Source organism: Haemorhous mexicanus, chromosome 3 (genome assembly GCF_027477595.1).
Source record: "Haemorhous mexicanus isolate bHaeMex1 chromosome 3, bHaeMex1.pri, whole genome shotgun sequence".
Taxonomy (NCBI): domain Eukaryota; kingdom Metazoa; phylum Chordata; class Aves; order Passeriformes; family Fringillidae; genus Haemorhous; species Haemorhous mexicanus.
Genome location: NC_082343.1, coordinates 28,894,536 through 28,915,039, shown reverse-complemented (window position 1 = coordinate 28,915,039; position 20,504 = coordinate 28,894,536). Strand labels below are relative to the sequence as shown.

At 40.6% G+C, this 20,504-nt stretch overlaps 1 protein-coding gene across 3 annotated transcripts in view; it reads right to left on the bottom strand.

Moving 5' to 3' along the window:
* TTC7A (tetratricopeptide repeat domain 7A) overlaps nucleotides 1–20,504 on the bottom strand; it is a 168,203-nt gene that overhangs the window by 46,471 nt on the left and 101,228 nt on the right. For 2 of the 3 annotated variants that reach the window (XM_059841218.1, XM_059841216.1), the window contains 4 exons: nucleotides 10,751–10,867; nucleotides 8,298–8,375; nucleotides 6,872–6,969; nucleotides 1,733–1,867 (listed from right to left, as the gene is read on the bottom strand). In XM_059841218.1, coding sequence (XP_059697201.1) covers nucleotides 1,733–1,867; nucleotides 6,872–6,969; nucleotides 8,298–8,375; nucleotides 10,751–10,867 — 428 coding nt within the window. The remainder of the gene's footprint in view (nucleotides 1–1,732; nucleotides 1,868–6,871; nucleotides 6,970–8,297; nucleotides 8,376–10,750; nucleotides 10,868–20,504) is intronic. The other variant, XM_059841217.1, reaches the window with a different exon arrangement.

Here is a 20,504-nt window from a genome sequence, read left to right as displayed (position 1 = left end):
AGGCACTGTGCCCTTCTCCACAGAGAGCAAAGATTACCCCAAATACCTGCACCTCTCTTCATCCCTCAGGATACCAGAATCCAGCAGCTCCCACACTACTGTGAGAAGAGAAGGGCCAGTACCTCAGCAGGAGCTCATTAAGCTCCATCCACAACAACAACTGACTTCGGTAATGAAATGACAAAGCAGTCACAGTACATGTTTTCAAAATATCAATCCTGAATCGAGTCCAGCTAAAACTAAGCATGAAGCAAAACAAAGGCTTACAAAGTGATAAGAGAGAAAAGTTACAGCTTATAAAAATAAATTCTATCTAAAAGAATTGATTAACACCTTTCACAAAGGCACTCTATTCACACTGAAAAGCAATCATAGCAATTCACAGGAAGCACTAGGTCTTTATTGCTTTTGTCTTTTCAGACAGCAGCAAAAATGTAAACTGCCTAGAGCAAGCTGCAGGATGATGGACAACAGACACCTGACTTCTCATCATAATAAACCCCATTCATTTCGCTCCCCACCAGCCCTCTCTGCAGCCTTAAATCAGGAGTATAAACTGAATAAAGCACAATCTTGCTGGTGATTTTGAAGCCCACAGCACATCACTGAAATTTACATCCACACAAGTCATTAAGGAGAACACATGTGATTAACTTAAAGGATGATGCATTCTGTAAGGTGACTTCTTTTGTTAATATTAATCAAATTGTAGCAAAAACAATGTCATATATTTTGTTCTAGAACTAAAGGCTAATTGGTAGGAAATTACCCACAAAAATCTTTGCTGCAAAGCAGGGTGAGACTGCCAGGTCTTATGTGAGAACTGTCAATTGCATAGATTAGCGAAATGAGAATTTGAAAGGTTCCCCTGCATGAAGAATAGAAAACTATCAGCAGCTTTCCAGGGGGTTCTGCTTTTCTTTCTGCATTGCAAATGGTGAGACATCTAACAAGCAATCACAGCACTCAAAGGTAATTTCAAGTGCGCAACTGTGGGCCCAGGTTATGGAAGAAAAATTGTGTCTCCTAAAAACAAAATTACAGGGTTGGAACTCTTATCAGTTCTGAAACGCTGGAATGCAAACAGCAGAATGTGCTGGGCAACTCTGCTCCTCAACAAATGTCCGACATAAAACCCCTCCATGGGTTTGGAGATTGCTTATGGGTAATCTCCAAACCCATGGAGATTTCTGTTTTCCCTTTATGTGCTCTGTTGCAGCATCTTTGCATTAGCGTCTCCAATTGCTACACAACCCACAAGACCCTGGGAGGTTCAAACAGTCAAGGACAGAGGGGAGAACATGCTCTTTCTAATAATTTTCACTTAAACTTCAGCAAAGATTGGAATGCTTAAATCACATTTAAGACATGGTTTGCCCAGTCTTATTCCAGGGAAGCATTCAGTAAAAGGAGAATGAAAATAATTGTCCTTATGAACTACCATTTGTTAGTGAAGAACTACCTACCCTCTTTTTCAAAAAGCATATTATAGTGATGACTAAAGTTTTCTGTGTGTTTTGGAAAAACAAAAGTGAACTGAGAAATCACACTACTACAGTATTTTTTTGGGTCAAAATTAAATAAGTGGTGTTTCAAAAACCATTTGGGATAGGGAGATTTTCTGCTGGAATAAAGTGATTTTCAATTCATTATTTCAACTACTCTGTTAAGACTTATGTAATTTGATTCATCACTGGAGGGAAAGAGGAACTCCAGGTAGCTCAGGACTTACCAGCTTGTAGCCAAATTTGTTCAAGAGTTGTCCAGAGCTTCACAGGTCCCTGCTTCATTGTGCTGCTCTGCATAGTTATTTCAGACATGGCCTGTTCCAGTCTTGATGCAGCAAGGGAAGAGGCTCGTTGTGATCCTACAAACCAAACAAACAATGATATTTTATACTTACTTATGATATTTCCTTGACTTGTTAAGGCAGCGGGTCTGATCCTCCACTCACTGCATTGGTTTTATGTAATAAGAACTCAGCTGAATTTTGGCATGACAAACTGGAGAAGTATGTTTTATAAAAGGTTAATTTACTGAAAAAAACCCACTAATTATCCAAGAGCTGCAGCTCAAACAAGCAAATTAAGAGACAGTAATTTTATAAAGGTCTGCTTAGCATTCATCAAGGAAGCAACCATATTTTGGTTGTTTAGGAAGAAGAAGTCTAGCATCAAATATTTTCCAAAAATACCCATTTTATAAGCACAGTCATCATACAATTACCAAATGTGCCCCACTAAGGTAAAAAATTCACACAGCATTACAAGGTAGCTTAGCCCCATTCACAAAGCACACACATTTTAAGTGACATCAATATTGTTCTACTGATTTAGAGGCAGAGTTGTTTTTCATTTAACCCTGGGGAGCACAGAGTTCACAGCTTTGACTATATTACCCTTTAGCATGCACTGTAACATTTACACAAGAATAAAGTATTTGGTGCCCACATCTCTGGGACAAAACATCACATCAAAAGCTTATCCCAGGAGGGCTGCATGGGCAGAAATCACATTCTCCAGTACAGCAATTGGGATCATACTGGTGAGCCAACCTCTCAGAGGAGTATCAACATGGTGGTAACAAAATAAGAAGCTACGAATTGAAATTTCAGAGTTGGCTTTGAGAAATAAATATTGTAATATACATAGGTTTTAATGTGATTTTATGGTTGATAAGCTCTTTCTCTGGAGAGCTGCTGGGACTGAAGCACTTGTGTTGATTAGCATTACTCTTGAATCTACCCTTGCAGGCTGACCTCATAAACCACAAGATCCTAGAGTTAAAATCCCGCTTTTTCTCTCCTGCAGCCATGGGGCACATGCACTTAATAGTCTCTCTGAGAGGGACAGCATGCTTTTCCAGCTGGAGTGTGCTCAAGAGAGAGAGGGCTGCCAAACCACACCTCCTCACCAGCAGACCAACACATCACGGTCCCTAGCCATGGTCTCCTGGCCATCTTCACTCCGGAGGCTGAGCAGGGACCCAGCCTCCCGGCAGGCATGAGGGGAGGCTTTACTCTCCCATGCCAAGCACCTGTGCTTTGCAAGGCAGGACATGGCTGCAGCTTCTACTTAACCCGAGGTGAGCGTGTCACGGCTTGGGAGAGACCACAAGTGCAACTCCAGGCTCAGAACTGCGAAGGGAAATATTTGTCCTATTATCTCATCGCTAACTAATGTCATTCATTCAAAGCAGGAGAACTTCAAAACAGCCCTGCAGCAGGCGCCTCCCACGGCTCCCTTGGAAAATGCAAATGTGTTCTTCCCAGATGCATTTCTTAAATTCCTACATATTTGCAAAGACATTCCTGATCTAATGTTCCAAGAGATGACAGTGCAGTAATATAGCAATTATGGCTTTAAGGGTATGGGCAAAAGCCATTCAGCTTTGCAGGAAGAATTTATTGTATTTACCAGTTTATTTAACTGATCCACCTTCAGCCTGTTTCACTGCACGAGATTCCTCCCCTGCCTTTCCCACTCCCACTCCTCTCCCCCATCCCTATCTCCACTAGTGAGAATTTCACTGAAACTCCCAGAAATTTAAGTCAGACTAGAGCCATTTGACACAGGCAAAACTACCAAGCATTTATCCCCAGCCATCTAAAACTCAGACAGCTTCTCTGCAGTGCAGAGACAAGAAAATGGACACATGAACAGCTAGTGATGTTATTAGCAGAGCTCTGAAGCTAGGGCAGACTTCTTGCCTTCTAGACTGGCAAACCTGGAAAAAATTACATGAACTTTGTGGATTGTGCAGTCAGCCTAATGAGATTCTTATATTAGCATGCTTTGAACGCAACTTTCAATACCACATTTTCCTGCCAAGGTTGCCCTCTCCCAGAGAAGCTTTGTGGAGCTGTGTTTCTTGCAAGCATCCAAATGTAATGCTGGGCTCTTTGCACTGGGTGGGCAGATAGGCTGGTGTCTTATTCACGTCCTCACAGAGCTCAGGGAAATCCTCTTTTCCTTGCAAATCAATCCAAGAAAACTAAATTACCTTTGTGCATTTTGGAGAGGTTCACACGCTGCCCAAGTAGATCCAGTTAGAATCTACAAAAGCATCCTTCCCTCACAGAGCAGACTTCACAGGAATATAACAGCACAGTTGCTCTCAAAGAAACCCAAGTTAGCTGCTCCTCATCTTTTTTTTCATTAGCTCAGTAGCTACCAAGAGGGGAATTTGAGACTGATCCTGCCCAGTGCAGTGGGCATCTGCACAGCTGGACAAATGAGAGCCAAGTTACTTAGCAATTTACATGGAGGCTCTTTTCATTTAACATCCCTTGGCATTCCAATCCTTTGATGTTTACTTTCTTTTCCTTCTTTTCAGGCCTACAAGAGGAAGAAAAATATTTTAGGCAGAGACCATGCCATCCCTGCTCAGCCTCAGACACAGATACACTCCTTGCTCTGGACACGTACATGCCAAAATGATCAGGCTCTCTCCAAATGAGCCCATACTCCACTTTAGCCACCACTGTTCTTGCCCATCTCTGCTGGGATGCTCAACAGCAGTTCTCCTTAAAGCTTGCCTGACCAAATAAACTCTGTAAGAGAAGATTTTTGCCAGCCTGGTCCTTCTGGACTGAAAGGGGCTCAGTCACACTCTGAATCTCAGGCAATCAATACGGTGCCCCTGGGGGAGGGCTGATGGCTACTGCAGCCACAAAAGAGTTTACCTCTAACACACTATATCCTGAGAGGGGAGATCAGCATGTGTCACAGTGGCAGGACTCTGACCTCAGGGTGGTGGGGGGAGATGGAAAAACTTCAAGCAACATTTAAAAAATTATCTGAATGTCTCATTATAAGCTATCTCCTCCTAAAGAAACGTGCTAAAAAAACCTCCCCATAAAACCTGTCTCACAGAACTTTAATGTCATGCTTCAAAATACATGCAAATGTTGGCATACGAAGATATCATATCAATTTGTTATTTTAGTGCAGCCTCTTTCTCTATTTAACAGCTCTACCAGACAGAATATAAACTTCACATTTTACAAAAAAACCCTCCAAACATTTTGGAAATAACTCATGAAATAACAAACTGATTTTGTTGTCATGAGCTCTACACATAAGTCCTATAAAATCTATCTAAATAATTTTAAAGTACTGTTCTGGGGTGTTTTAAGACCAAAAAGACCAAGTTTAATATTTTGCATTTATGAGAAAACTGCTATCAAAATAGAAATGTAGCTCATTAGATTTACTAGGCTTATAAGAAATACAGAACTCCCAAGCCTAAATCACTTCAGGCAAAAGCATTATAAGATAAGACTAAATCAGAGAAAGAATGAAACAGCAAGGCAGCTGACTGATATCAGTGAATTTAGTTAGGAACGCTGCTTCAGTTAGGAGAAGATGAAGAAAATAAAAAGGAATTAATCTTTCTGGCAGCAAACCTAAAATTCTGGCCCAGCAAATAATCTTATTGTGGTCTAGCTGAGGGAGAGGCCAGTGTCAAAGCCAGCCACAGTGAGTGCCACCCTTCAGTGATGAGCCCAGAGATGACAGAGCGCATGCGCAGCGCAGCGATGCTGCTGCATGCTCCCGGGGGACTGCACAGCAGACAGCACTGCCTGCTCCACAGCAATGCAGAAATATCCGACCTCCTCCCTCATTCAAAGCAGGCAGCCCAAGCCTCAGCTCTGGGGAAGCACAAGGGCAAGAGGGGGTAGAGCTGTACCCTCCAATCTCACCCACTACTCTCCTCAAAGAGGCTCCCAACAGGGACAGCAGACCCAGCTGCTTCCCTTCTGCAGATGGAGAACAGCAGCACCCAGAGCCTGCAGAGAAGGGAGCCACAGAGCCCTGCTGAAACCAGCCAGTGCCAGCCCCATACTTAGGTGGGTGGTGTAATTTCAGTACCAGCTCCTTTCTTGCATTCATTGTGGGGGCAACCACGTTAGCATGGAAACCTGGATTCTCAAAGTGGAGGAGGAATATATTTCTTGGCTGAAACCAAACTGCATTCAGTGCAAATCACTTTAGGTGCATGAAAAGCTGATTCAAAGCTTGTACTTTACATTAATTGGCCCTTTCTGGCAGGCAGCACCATGGCATACAGCACAATTAAGACTCAGACAAATCCTAATTCCCTAGAGATCCATGAGATTTATATGTTAGATTCTTTTCTTGTCCATTTTCTGAGTTTGAGGTTCACTTTCTTTGCAAGTGTTTCACCCACATCCACAAGCATAAGCATTTGATTCCCTAAAAAACCCTCCAAATTAAAAGGCAAGTTTCTCACATCATCATCTGATTTTGAGCTAGGGTTTTAAAGAAGTACCAAGTATCACGAGACTTAGAACAAAAATCACAAGTCAGCAGCGCTCTCTGAAAGCTTCCTTTCCCCTCTACTGCCAAGATCAGCTTTGATGTCTCAGTTACTTCCATCTGACTGTATCTGGTACTGTGAATATGTATTTACCATACAATAAAGCATCACAAGTTCTATGCACAAATCCCAAAGCAAATCACCATCTAATAGGAATTGACACTCTCACTCAGCTTTCCAAAACCAACAATAGCGGCTGGCTTGATTAGGACATCTAAAAAGAATTAAATGAGGAGGCAGGCTGAGGGAGGGAAGGAAAAAAAATTAAAAAGAAGGACAGAATTATACATTTCAGAGAGCTTTGTGAAAGAAAGCAGGAACTCCTATCTGTTATGCATGCGGAAGCCAAGGTACAGGCAAACCACAGGGACACATTTTACAGCAGAGTTGGCCACAGAGGCAGACCTGGACCTCCTGACCAGCAACACGGACATGCACAGGCCCACCACCCTCTCCAAAGAAAACAAAATATTCACTTCTCACAAAAGCATGTGTTGAGGACAGGAAAGCACAAACCTTGTTTCCTTACCAGAATCAGTGTCATGAGCATCTGGGAGAGTGAGATGCAGTCCATTATGCTTTTTGATTACTGGTGTTTCGGTCACACTACTTCCTTTCTCAGAGCCACTGTAAAGAAACAAAATTGTGTAACCTGGACACGTCTCAGTGGAGAAACGCTCCCCTCAAAGCAGGCAATAGTTTAGCTGCCATGGGAAATGAAAAATCAAGGTTTCCAGTTGTGAGAAATGAGCTTATTGAATGTATTAACACCTGCCCCACTGTCACTGGACAGGAAGCTCAGAGACCGCCCAGGAGGGGCTCCAGGGCACACACTGGTATTACTTTATTTGGCAATAGGGAGTCTTTACAAACCACTGGACAAGAAACATGTTGGCAGCTACAAGTCAGACCAGAAGAGGCCCACTAGCAGACCCAGACCCGGCAAGAACCACCATGTCTTGGGCTTTTCTGCAGAATAATTTGTTCACAGGTCTACTGTGCTGATCCTTTTGAAACAGACCAATTACCACCTTCCACCTGGGTGCTAATTTCTTCATATGTTCATTTCAAAGGGCTTATTTTCTCCCCTTCCTCCTTTGTTCTGTTCAAATAGAGAAGGAAGATAAAAACTACCAGATAGCACTGCTTTATAAAACAGGTCTGTATATTAAACTCTGGTCTGTTCTTCTACTGGACTTCTGTCCTCACAGGACAGCCTTACAAAGAGAAACTCACCAAAAAAAAAAAAAAAAAAAATCATGTGGCTAACAAAAAGTCACTTAACACAGGTCTCTTGAGCCTTCCTGTCACCACATAGTCTGCCATCCCCCAAGGATCAGTAGTGATGATATCTCCTCTCATCATCCATTAAGGGATGAAATACCAAAAGGAAAAGTGACTGCCCTGGCTACTTTTTCTGGCACACTTCCAAGCCTGCAGCTCAGCCTTTGGACAATATTCCTTCCAGGAAGCAAGCTGTCAGAGAGACATGATTGGTGTGGATGCCCCCATCTTTCAGTCTGAGGAGTCTTTGGTAAGGATTGCACAGAATTCCCTTGAATCTGCATTGATCTAGCAGAAGAATTAGCTTGGGACTGCTTTTTGGTTTTAAAAATTATTATTCTGTTATCACAGAAAACAACAGCAAAAGACAAACCAAGTCTTGTCCTTCCCAGCTAACAACCTAAGACTGAAAGCCACTTACTATCATTCATCATAATAGCAATCATATTTACAGCAGCTAAATAACCTTTTACTTGGGCTTTAGGATCAAGCATAATGGTTTCTGTTAATGCACTCTGAACTCTTGGGCACTGGACTGCACCAATCTCTGTCTTTGAGTGGGCCTCCCTTGTCTTCCATACTGGTTTCCACACTGATAATTCATTTGAGCCTATCACATAGTGACAGAGAGAAGGGAAAATTAAATTATCTGTCCTATGCCTCAGCCTTACCTGGACAGGACTGACCCAAATGCAAGTGCCCTGGCCAGAAGTTGCTGGTGGAACTGTATGGACAGCTCAGTCTTACTCCTGTGGATACAGGAATAAGACAGCTGTAGTTCCATATATTACTGCCATAAGGCAAGTGCTACCTTAATGCAGCAGCCACCACCATGGAATCACTGCTCAGGCACATGCTGAAACACTGACTAATACACCGTGCTCCTACTCTAAGGATAGGTGAAGAGATTGGAAAATCCCAGGGTGAAAACCCAGTGTAATGCATTGTGCAAAACAGCCACTCCCAATGGCTCTGTTATCCCAGAGAAGGGCTGAAAATGAACTACCCTTTAAAAGCTGCAGTACAAAGCCTTCAGCCAGGAAAGCTTTTCAATGCATCACGGAAAGGACAGGAGCCAGATGATTTGCTTTCTACATACAGCACTGGAAAGGTTGACAGTAGGACATCTGCTGCCCATGTTGTTGAAACGTGGCAGAGACAGTGGACAAACTGGTGACAAAAATGCTGAGTGGGACACTTGGCTGTGAGACTGCAGAGGCACCAGTTTGTCAGAGAGAAGACAGGGGACTTGAACAGGGCATATGAATAGCTGCTGGGGATAAAATACTGTGCCCTGAAAGACTTTTTGGTCTGTCAGTCACAGTAATATAGTAAAGCCAGCAAAGAGACAAATGCAACTGAAGTGCCATTTAATTGTGTAGGCAATTATCTACTGATTGAACCAGTAAGGAGTACTGGGTGCAACAGCTCTCAACTTTGTGTAAATGTAACCTTCTCTTTTGCAAGAGGCCCCAAAAAATGCCTTTGTCCAAGTCTCACTGATAAGAATTCCCCTTAAGTTCCTCTGCCAGCCCTACCCAGAATACTTTACATATTTGTTAGCTGATACTGCTGCAATTTGCTAAATACACGGGGCTTCCTGGGTCACTGAATCCAGTCTAAAACTGCAGGTACCAAGTTGATTCTTGTTACCTTTCCGGTAGCATTTCCTAATAAAAAATACTTTATTATGAGTTTTTTGAAAAAAAAAAAAAAAAAAAGCCCTGCTGAGAATAGCAGTGAAATACACACTAGAGTTTTTAAAAGGAAAAGCAAAGCAATTTGTTTTGTTTAAGATTCTATGGCTAAAGCTTATCAAAAGCCTCTAAAGCTATCACATCTTGGGTTTTTAAGTATAAGAGCCAAAGCACAGCTTGGGATCCAAATGCAGTCCAAATGGCTGAACTAGTTATTTGTCTGTTTTCCAATGTACTCTCTACAGTCTCAGGCTTGGAGGCCCCCCTTGCAAGAGTAAATCTTCCTCAGTCATAATTGTTCAGTGTGGATTTGATCAGCTTCATGAGGACTACTCAAGGGTATAAAGATTATTCATGTCAGAAGTACAGGACTGAATCCTTAGCTAAAGATACTAAGGCCTAAGGAAATCAATGATTCAAGTTTGTAAAAGACCACTGCTGCTATGTAAATATCTTGATTTTTTGTGTTTGGTTTGCTGCTCATTAGCTAAACCAACAGGAATTACTAATAACCCCTCAAGGACAACTTGTACATAGACATGCACCATTCTGTACATATACTTCTGGTGTTTATAAAAATGCATACAGAAGTTGGGGAACAACTCAAGTTATATCACGCTGTTGTCTTGATTGCTGCCATCAAGCATGTTGTCCTTCCCATCAAACACAATCCCTGTGAACACTATGGGCAAGGGATCTTGGTATAATATTCCCAAGACACTGTACACTGATACCTTTACTATGGCAATATCCTAAGGGTGTGGGAAGGAAGAAAACCCAACTCAGTATCTTCCACACTTTTTCAACTTTACCTTTCAGTGGGGCAGCAGATGAAAGGGAGGAAGCAGGGAATGTAGCATTGTGTGAATGCAGATTTACTAGGAAAAGGAAAGGGTGAAAGATGCTACATCCTTTCTTTCTTTCCTTGCCCAGTTAGCACCAGGCTGTGCAAGCAGTGTGCAACTACAGCATATGAGTTTGGCATTGCGCCTTTCCTTGGCGTACTCACTTCAGGACTGTGTCACCCCCACACATTCCTGGGTGGTGCCAACTACTGCAGACTGTGAACAATAGCTGATGAAAGCTCAGCACTATTGGGGAGAAAGAAAATCTGTCCTCCATTCTGGACATCCAAATATGGATAGAGATGGTTAGACATTTGGTTCAGAAACCTGTGGTTCAAACTGCTTCTTCAATATTAAAACATTGAGGTTTTGGTTTTGTTGTTTTTTATTATTATTTTAATAATGGCCATTAAAATCTTCCCTTTTTTTTTTTTTTTAAATCACTGCTAGAAACATTACTTATCTTTTAAACAGTATTGTTTATCAGCCTTCTTGAAAAATAACTCAAGTATCTAGAAAATTAAAAGAGATAACCATGTTATCAATTACAAATCTGAACTTGCTACAGTGGAGAAAGCCTACCTGTGCTGTAAAACACTGTATACCATCTGCCACATCTGCAACATATGTCTGCATGTCACCAGAGCCTCTTCAGGTCCTTTATGTATCCATTCCAGTTTTACTTTGGTGAAGAGTAAGCTGCAAGATGAAAAAGAATAACTCCTATTTTATTGGCATCTCATAAAAGTAGAGAATCAGTATCACTCCGGCAAGATCCTGGCAGGCAGCATTTTTACTTGCTTTGTACGCACAGTAATAAAAGAAAACACCATAGCACAAAACATTTCATTTGGCTCAAGTCTGATTCCCCACAAGGAGATGAGAGGATTAACAATATTCCTCAGCTGCAGTCAAATTTGCGTCACAAAGCTGGCAGGACAGTGTTAAAAGCAAAGCACTGCAAAGCTAACAAGGTGAAACATAAACTGAATCTCATTTTATTTTGGACAGTATTAAAACCAGGAGAAACCAGAACTGCCATAATACATATGCCCAGGCTGTTTTCTTAGTCTGGCATCTCCTTATAGCACTGGCTTATATAATGAATTTCAGACAAAAACCCCAGCACACTTAACATACACAGATAATTATGTAATGCCTCACAGGAAGGAAACACTTTTTCTTAACCCCAGCTGGCAATCATCTCATGCCCCTAGGCAAGACAGCTGATAGTCTTGTACATTCTTGTTCTAGGTAGTGGAACTGCTGCTACTATTCTTATACCTAGAGAAGATGTACTTGCACAGAGCACTGGAATTCAGCAGAATTGGGTCACACAGAGGTTAGAAGACAGATTTGGCAATGACACAAGCCACCACTTGCTGCCAGCATGGCTTTTAATACCATCCTTCACTACACCCATTTTATCTATATTGTGAAGATGATATAATTTATTTCTTTCATATTAGTGAAAAACTTACCTTTGCGCTTTAAATGTTTTCATGAAGTCCAATATCAACACAATTTTAATTCACTTGATATGGCTAGCAATTAATCCACTGGAAACACATATGTGTACATACACGCATACAACAGCTGAATGTTAAAAATCCTAAAAACAGGTTTGTGAATGTGACCTGCAGGCTCCTGAGGAATCCAAACTACGTCAGAAAGAGACAAGAGCAACTGCATATATGATGTTAGAGAAGAATTCGCAGCTGAGTAAGAGATCCTTCACTTGGAATAATTAGAACTCTATTGCCAAGACTGTGTAGGGCATATCTACAGGAATGTGCTAAAATGGCAGTTCCATTTGACACTAACAAACATTAGGGTGGGCATTTTTGGTTTGGGCTTCTTGTTTGGTTGGTTGGCTTTTCCTTGGGGGGCAGGGATGACAGTGACCAAAATGTAGCCCAACTGTATCAACTGCTATAGTGAAGTCTGCTCATGGCTGCTGCTACAATTTGACCTGGTAGGACAAGCATTCCACAAAATTCCTCAGGTACAAACTTTGACTGGCAAAGGCAGATCAAGATTCATCATCAAGGGAATTTGTCTTCACCCTTTACTATTTTACATCCCTACTCTGTATCTTTGATTTTCTTGTTACTGGTGTGAGCAAAACAAATACTGGTAAGAACATAATCTGCTCTTAGACATGCTGATCCTCTAACTTGGAGGAAATTCTTTTATGATTCAAGTATTTGAGGCTAAAACACAGACTGATCAAAATTTTGCTGGGACAAAGATGTAACAGTGGATGTATGCACTGTTAAGAAAAAAGTCTGAATTCAAAGGAGTGGTTAGCAATGGAACTGGCCAGTGACGCCTGCTGTTCTGTATTTCTTGTGAACAGGGCTCATAAGAACAAAGCCTTTATCAACACAATAGGATATAGAATCAATCACTTGGATATAAGGAATACATATCACACCAGAAAGATGGGAAGTTACATCATGGAGTGCAATGGTATTAAAGAAGACAGCAAGTTCTTGAGCAACAATGCAGTTAAAAGGTCAAACAACTCTTAGCATCCCTATACAGAAATATAATCAGGTAGGAAGTAGAAGACATGGCTATTCTTGATCAGAGCATCAGTAAGACATTTATTACAATCCTGCTTCTTGTTCTTGCTCTTTGATTCCAGAGGATGACTAAAAATGGGATATGGTTCAGAAAATGCTTATGCATGGTGAAGTGAGGGCTAGAAAAATATATTTCATCAGAGGCTTGATAAGCTCAGTTTATTTGCTTTAACCAAGAAGCAGCAAAGAAATTGTTTTGCCCCAGCCTGCAGGAATCTACATGAAGTCTCTCATTGTGGGTCTTTGATGCAAAAGAAAAGATACACAGAATCTAAGAATTTGTTGGAAGCTGAAATCAGTCAAATGGAAATTTCTAAGTAAATGCATTCACGTAACTATCAAGGAAAATAATCTTTGCAGCAACTACCTTGTGAGAACAGTAAATTCTGTAGTCATTAAAGCCTTTTCAGCTAGGCAGGATAACATCTGGAAAGCAATGGTAATGTACAAACAGAAGCTGTGGGTTTGATGCATAGGCTCATGAGTGATTTTCTTTGGGCTGCACTGTGCAGAGGGGTGAGACTGCATCACCTTCCTTCCAGAAGTTACCTTATTCAAAATATTCTTCTAGTCCCAGAAGCAAGCACATTGAACAATCTATGCTATTTTAAACAAACAGAATAATTTTTAAACCACTACAAACTTTCAAAATGAAAGACCTTCTAAAGCACTCCTTGCAGCAGAAGAACAGTGGTCTAGAAGACCAAGGCCCAGAGACCTGTTGTATTACATCCCAGAATAAAGCCAAACTTCTCAACATGGTAAGATACCACTCTGTATTAATTAAATAGACAAACCTATTAGCAGTCAAACTCCAGGACAGGATGGCTATATTAAAGGGTCCTGCTCCTTCTTACACTAGCAGGGACATAGATGGCTTATCAGCAGGCAAGTAAAATCACTACATAATATCCTTATACATTGCAGTTAAACATTAAAAAGACAAAGCAAGCATTTCATCACTCTGCTGTTTACTGCTTACAGTGAGTATATCTGCAGTCATCTGCTCTGGATGAAGATGAAATGTTCTATCTCAGGAGAGAGAACAACTAATGAAACCAGGGAAAAAAAACAAGTCTCTCACAAAAACATAATGAAGCCTCAGCACAAGCTGTTTGTGGCAGTTCACCTTGGGAATAGTGTTATCCATGTTATTGTGTAGTCTTACAATGAACTAAACCAAAAGACAAATGGGAGGAATGTAAGAAGCAAAAGGAATCAACCGTACCAGTGGCAGTAGCAAACAATGCAATTAAACATGCTAAGTAAAAGGTGGAAATACAATCAGGGTCTCAGGCTGCATGTGCTATACACTGTTAGTATTTCTCAGCTTTTAATAACCTTTGTAACAGTGAAACCAGATAAGTAAATACATAGAGAAAACAGTGAGGTAGTATCATGTATCTCAAGCTTATAATTTTATTACTGAGCTAGCACTCCTACTACACATAAATCTAATGAGCATTGTGTCCTATCAGTGTCTACACACAATTTCAGGGCCATAAATAAGAATTACTTACGCACAGATCTCATTGTATTGTATTTCTTAATATCATTGTACATTTGTATGATGATTGCAGTATTAAGCAGTGTAGACTTTTAAAAGGATTCAACATATAAAAATAGCCCCAAGATTATCAATATAGTCATTGGTAATTCTATTAGCCTGTGAATATGAAAACAGATTTGGGCTAAAGCAAGTGTATAAATTGCTACTACACAAGCATAAGAAAACAGAGCTAAAAAATCCACAAATCATTTTTGTAATGTGTATGATTTCAGGCACAGTACCAGTGGAAAATAACCAGTACTTGGTCTTGATACGAGACTCTAAGCTCCCTCTCAGAAGAGGTTTTCTTTTGTGGTGCATGTGGACAGTATGCAAAGGCTTTTGTTCTCTAATGGAACATCAGGTTACTGCCCAAGCAAACACACCAATCTCTCACTCTATCACATTACTCTGGCAAATTAAAATCCAGATACAGCTGAATTTGGTGAGACCTTAAGTTCTGAAAATTCAAAATGAATGCATAATGAGGTTTCCCAAGCATCAGAACTTCAGCAGTACAAATTACCATTTCACTGTAATATGTCACACCTTGACAAAAAAGGTAGAGACTGGAATCTTGGAAGACCTACAAAAATTTTCAGAAGCAAGCAAGCTACTTCGGTTGATTTCAGAAGGCATTCAACATTTGTCTTCATAAAGGCTGATTTCAATTGTTTATAGTCATGATGTCTCAAGGCCTGGCCAAATACACCTATCTAGCACTTCCAAAAGTCTTCTAATGTTACATGGCTAAGTGCTCAGCCTTTAAGCTCTTTAATATTACCCATGAAGAAAAGAGGCAATTCTTTCCCACCCCTGAAAATTTAATTACTGAGGTTTAATAGCAAATATTTATTATCAGAAGATCTCACAAGTGCATCTGTACACCATAAACGCTTATGAGCACATCTGTGGAAGCTATAAGTTGCTGTGTATAACAATAATCAATTGAAGCCTTTATGGATGCTCTAGGACTTTATAAGATTTAATAATCAGTAATTATTGGGATTTTTAAAACCTGCTTTAAAATGGAGTTCTAAGTATCAAATGTAGCCCTTGTAATACACATTTATACAGCATCACAGTGGGATCTGTGTCTTATCACTTGACAAGCAATAAATAATGCCAGTACTATAACAAACAAGAACATCTTCAACTCATTTCAAGGTTGAGAGACTAAATTAGGACTAATGAGTATTATGTAGTCATTTGTCTACATATTTTGCCATTCACTGTCTGCTTAAAACCCCTCCAGTTTTTGAGAGCTTGTCAGCAGCTTCTCGAAGATCTACACGTCTTTGAGCTTTACCAGATCGGTGCTGTCATTCCCCAAAATCTTTCATTATTCACCCAGATTTGTCTACCTACACACACAGCTGCTGGGTTATTTTGGATTCTGAATGTAAAAGAAACAAAACAAACCACCAAAACAGCAGTGTATCTTAATTCACCAGACAACTGTGTACATTAGCATGAAGCTCCTGACCTTCTGCAGTGAATACATGTGTTTTGCTCCTCTATTAAAGGCTGGGATGCACGTGCCTGCTGGTTTGTACAGACATTTGCTCAGAGATGGAAACCAGTGACAGCTCCAAGAGCAGCAAACGCAATTCCAGTGTCTGGGTGATGGAGGTGGACAGCAAAGTGCCATGGAACAGCAAAGACCAGCTCACCCTATCACCTCTCTGAAGTCCAGATTCCACACCAGAGACAACGAAAACAACAATGCCACAACCTGGATGGGCGGAGGACCTGAGTACGCCCTCTGACAAACTGCAAGGTGTGGATCCAAACCCCTGACACTTTGATCCTCTTGAATCAGTTTCTCCTCCTTTAAGGTAATGGATATAAGGGGAGGATACAGGTGAATACAGGACACAAACTGATCTAACAGAGCTTGAAACAGGATGGAAGAGACAAGAAAAATGATCAAAGTTTTGGAACGCTTTTGATATATAGAGATAGTAAACAGACTTCTCAGCCTGAAAAACAGACTGAAAGAAGAGATGACAGAATTATAAAATCATTAATAGCATGAAGAAGATCAGGAAGTCAAAGCAATCTGTGTTGTTTCAATGAAAGAAAGAATATCCAATAAAGCAATCAAACAGTGGATTTAAAATGGGCAAACAAAGTGCTTTTTCATACAACACAAAACTAAAGTGCAAAACCCATTGCTGCAGGATGTTCTGGAGCAGACACAAATATGTTCAAAAAGGGATTAGAGGAGTTCACAGATGACAGCCCCATCAGGGGCATTAAAGACAATCTAATGTAACCTCTGGCTCCAAAAGCCTCTGAGCCAATCTGCTGACAGAAGCAGGGATCACATATGAGGGGTAGGATCATCCTACTGCTAGGTTTCTACACGCTTTTCCCTATGCATTCACCAGATGCCCTGCTGAAGCCAGACAAGCCCTAAGTTTGATCAAGAATGGCCACTCTTACATTTTGATATGGCAGGAACATGATTGCAAGTCCATATTCTTCTTATAACCCAGATTGTCTAGTCTTGTTTTATCTGCCAGTGGAACTGCAGTATCTTCACAAAAAATAAGTTACTCAGTTTCCCAGTTATTGAGTTTAGCTTCAATGGTGAGTCACCTAAACAACTCAATTAGATAATGGATATTCTTTCACCATAACTGTTATGGTTTCATTAACCTTTCTACAATACCTGCTAATACCCTAGTCAAATTATGAATAAGAAAAAAGGAAGCAAAATTGGGGAGCTGCTTTTAATCTCCTGTATTTTTGTTGATAAAAATCAACATCAAAGTTGCTGTATTCTCAAATAACTCTGTGCTTCTTGCAGTCTCCTGACATTTAAGGGCACATTCTCTAGTCAAATTAATGCCAGCAACTCTGACTGCAACCTCCTTTTATAACTTCATGCTGGGCCATGTTATCTATCACTCTCCCAACAAAAATAAATTGATCATATACTTTTACAGACATACGGTACTAATTTTTATGGCTCCCTGCCCAGTTAGCCTCCAATATGAACAAAAAAATAAAAACAAGAAATCTGTCACCATGCCCAAAGAATTACTGACTTCATCTTCCTAAGCCAGGGAAACTAGCGAACTCAGAGCTGCCATCTCCTCCTTTATAAGAATGCCCTGCTCTGAGACCAATCCTGCATGACAGCAGCAATTTGGCTAATGTTGCTCCACAAACAATGACAGCCACAGCACAGGGTGGAAACAACTTACAAGGTGGTAGATTCTAGGCTATTTAAAAGTTAACACAATGGAGACAATTTGCTATGTTCAGCCTCTTGGCACAAGGCACCTAGAAGGTCTTGCTTATAGAGGAGGGAAACAGAAAAAGAGGTGATCAGAAAAGCCAAGATTGCAGCTGAAACTGTAGGAGGAGACTGCAAAGCAAAAGCAAGGGAGGAGCCACTGGATTTTTTTTCTTGTACTGCCTCCTCCTGCAAGCTGTAGCTTGCACCTAACAGCAGAAGGGCCTCCTGTCTGTCAGGTGAAGGTCCTGCCTCTGGACTATGCCGTGTAACTCTGAACAGACCCAAATGCCTCTTCCCAAGACAACCATAGGTGTAGCCAGTCCAGCAACCTCATGCACTTATTCAGTATTCAGGTCCATCAGATTCATTTTGGATACGGAGACCAAATATGATACCAGGAATATTTATGTGGTCCATTCAGAAAGTGCCCCTTAGATCAAAAGGGCATCTTGTAGCAAACCTCCTTTATCTACTAAACCCAGGCTGGTTGTCACTTAAATGAAAAGCAACAATTAACAAATAGTCTGTAAAAAGCAAGCTGATTTGCTTGGAAAGGAAAAAAAACCAAAAGACACTGAAATTCTTCTTTATCTTTACTTGTCTTCAGTATCAAACCATATCTAGCCATACCCAAGAAAAGAAGACAAAAAAAAAAAGGGCGGTAAGAATTATTGTCTACGTTCCTTTTACTTAAGTCATTACTTTTGAATTCCAGACTTGTGGTATTTTTCTTTTTATTAAGAATGTAGGAAGCAAATTGTTCGTAGATCTGATAAAAATGCTTGTCTCACTCGGTTCATAGACTCCTTTGGGCAATACACCTGAAAAGAGTTTTTATCTTCTTCTCACCCTGATGAAGAATTGCCGACAAAACAATTTTGTACTATCACAAATCACCTGTATTTCAGTCCGTATCTTGCCTGAATAAAAATGCAAAAATAATTTTCACAGTTTAAAGTTTTACAGCAAAACTTGAGGAAAAAGTTCCCCGTTTTTCTGTGAAGTGTATTTTCATCAAGCTTTTATTTGCAATATAAAAATAGGTATCCTCAGTACAAAGAGTGAATTAAATTTTATGTTGTAACACTTCAGAAGATTCACAGATTTATTCTGCAAGTCTCCCCCAGCATTGTTTTGTGAATTTTTTCTTCTCTGACAGTCTCCACTTACATGGAATATTCCCCATTGCGCTGGACACTGTTATGAACACATTTGAAAACCAGAGCCAGGTCTTGGACATTCAAGGCTAGGAGCTTAGAGGTCCACCTCCTTATTTAATTTCAACCATGAATTCAGTAGGAGTTCAATGGATCCAGCAGACCCAAGCCCTCACACTTGAACTCAGGTGACTCTGTGGTGCAGAATCTCATTTCTGGGTGCCACCTACATGGCAATGCCAAATGCCAGTGCGATCTCAGAGGTGTTCTAGGAACACAGTCCACTGTATTCCACCCCACCCACAGGGCAGTGTGGCAAATATGCTATGGCTTGGGCTGGGGCCCTGGGAGAGCCAGGCTCCATGCCTTGCTGCCTCGCATGGCTTCTTGGCCAGTTTTGGGCAAGTCAATCCAGGCCGCTGTGCTTTAACTCTTCCAAAGGCAGAGCGGATAACGGGAATGACCTTTGCAAAGCATCCTGAGAACTAGGGCCTTCACCACTGCCTGCCCCATATCCTTTACATTTAATCTCCTAATAGGGGAGCCTCTCAACTTCAGAGTTATTTGTGGACAGGAAGGAAAGCAGGTTGAGTTCCTCTGTAACTGACATCACTTTTAAAACATATTCTCATCAGCTGGGCCTGATTCTTTAGAATTTCATCAAATGTGCCTCCTGAATAAATTCAGCCAGCCCTGATTAAATTGGAATTCACTTGGAATGGCAGAGCTGAGAACTATCATCCTGCCACAACCACTGGAACAACTTTTGATTTATAGAAACAAAAAAGGAAACCAAGACTAGGGTGTTTGATTGTTGAGCAGAGATCCTTCCAGATGAGAGAAGAGCATTAACAGACCACGCTGAATATTTAACATGCTGCCGATACTTCCTGTCCCGAAAGACTGCAGAACTGGATGCTTCACTTACACTTCTAAACTGTTGCATTTTTATAAAAGCTTCTATTATGTGTAGTTTAGGCTGCTTTTAGAGGAAAGGATACCAGGACTCTGGCTTGCAAAATAACACTCAACACCAACCTTTAAGTCACCTCAGTACAACCAATAACATAGCTTCCTTTTGGAAATGTGTGTCTGAATCTTGATCCATGTATTTAAAACAGAGTGAAATACCTCCTAATTAACCTAGTGTCAAGGTAATAAAAAGTGATAGTATGCTCCTACTATGGATCTATAAATTGTGCAACAAAATACAGTAAAGCAGAACCCCGTAACGGATTAATAAAACATTTCTACCCAACTTGACATATTTATGAAATCTTAAATGTTACTGATACTTGGAGTCAACACTCTGAAACTGCATCATGCCCCCACTGTATTAGTAAATTAGAACCACACAAAATTTGGCTTTGCTATATAGACAATAGGCATAAAATAAGCTTTTCTTTTTCAAACTGCATTATGCAATGTTCGTAAGACCTCAATCTTTTCATTATTTTAATCTGGAGCAATATAATTTATGCCACCTTGGCACTACTACAGTAACACACATATAAGAGGTCTTCTTTAAGCACAAGTCCTGCTGAAGTCAACAAGAAAACAATTATTCCTCACTTTAAAACTTAGTGTGTGCTTAAGAACCTTGGTAGATCCAGCTCTTTATGAGGAGAACGATCTATGAGATTCTCTCCTAAGTGCTTAACTTTGCAGAGGACAAAGTATTAACATGAGTAACATGTTAGGAAGGGCCAGAGTTTGCTGATATTCAGCACACACTGACTGCACATCTCAGCAGAGCTGAAAAGGTGGAAATCAATCAGTCAAACACTGCTGA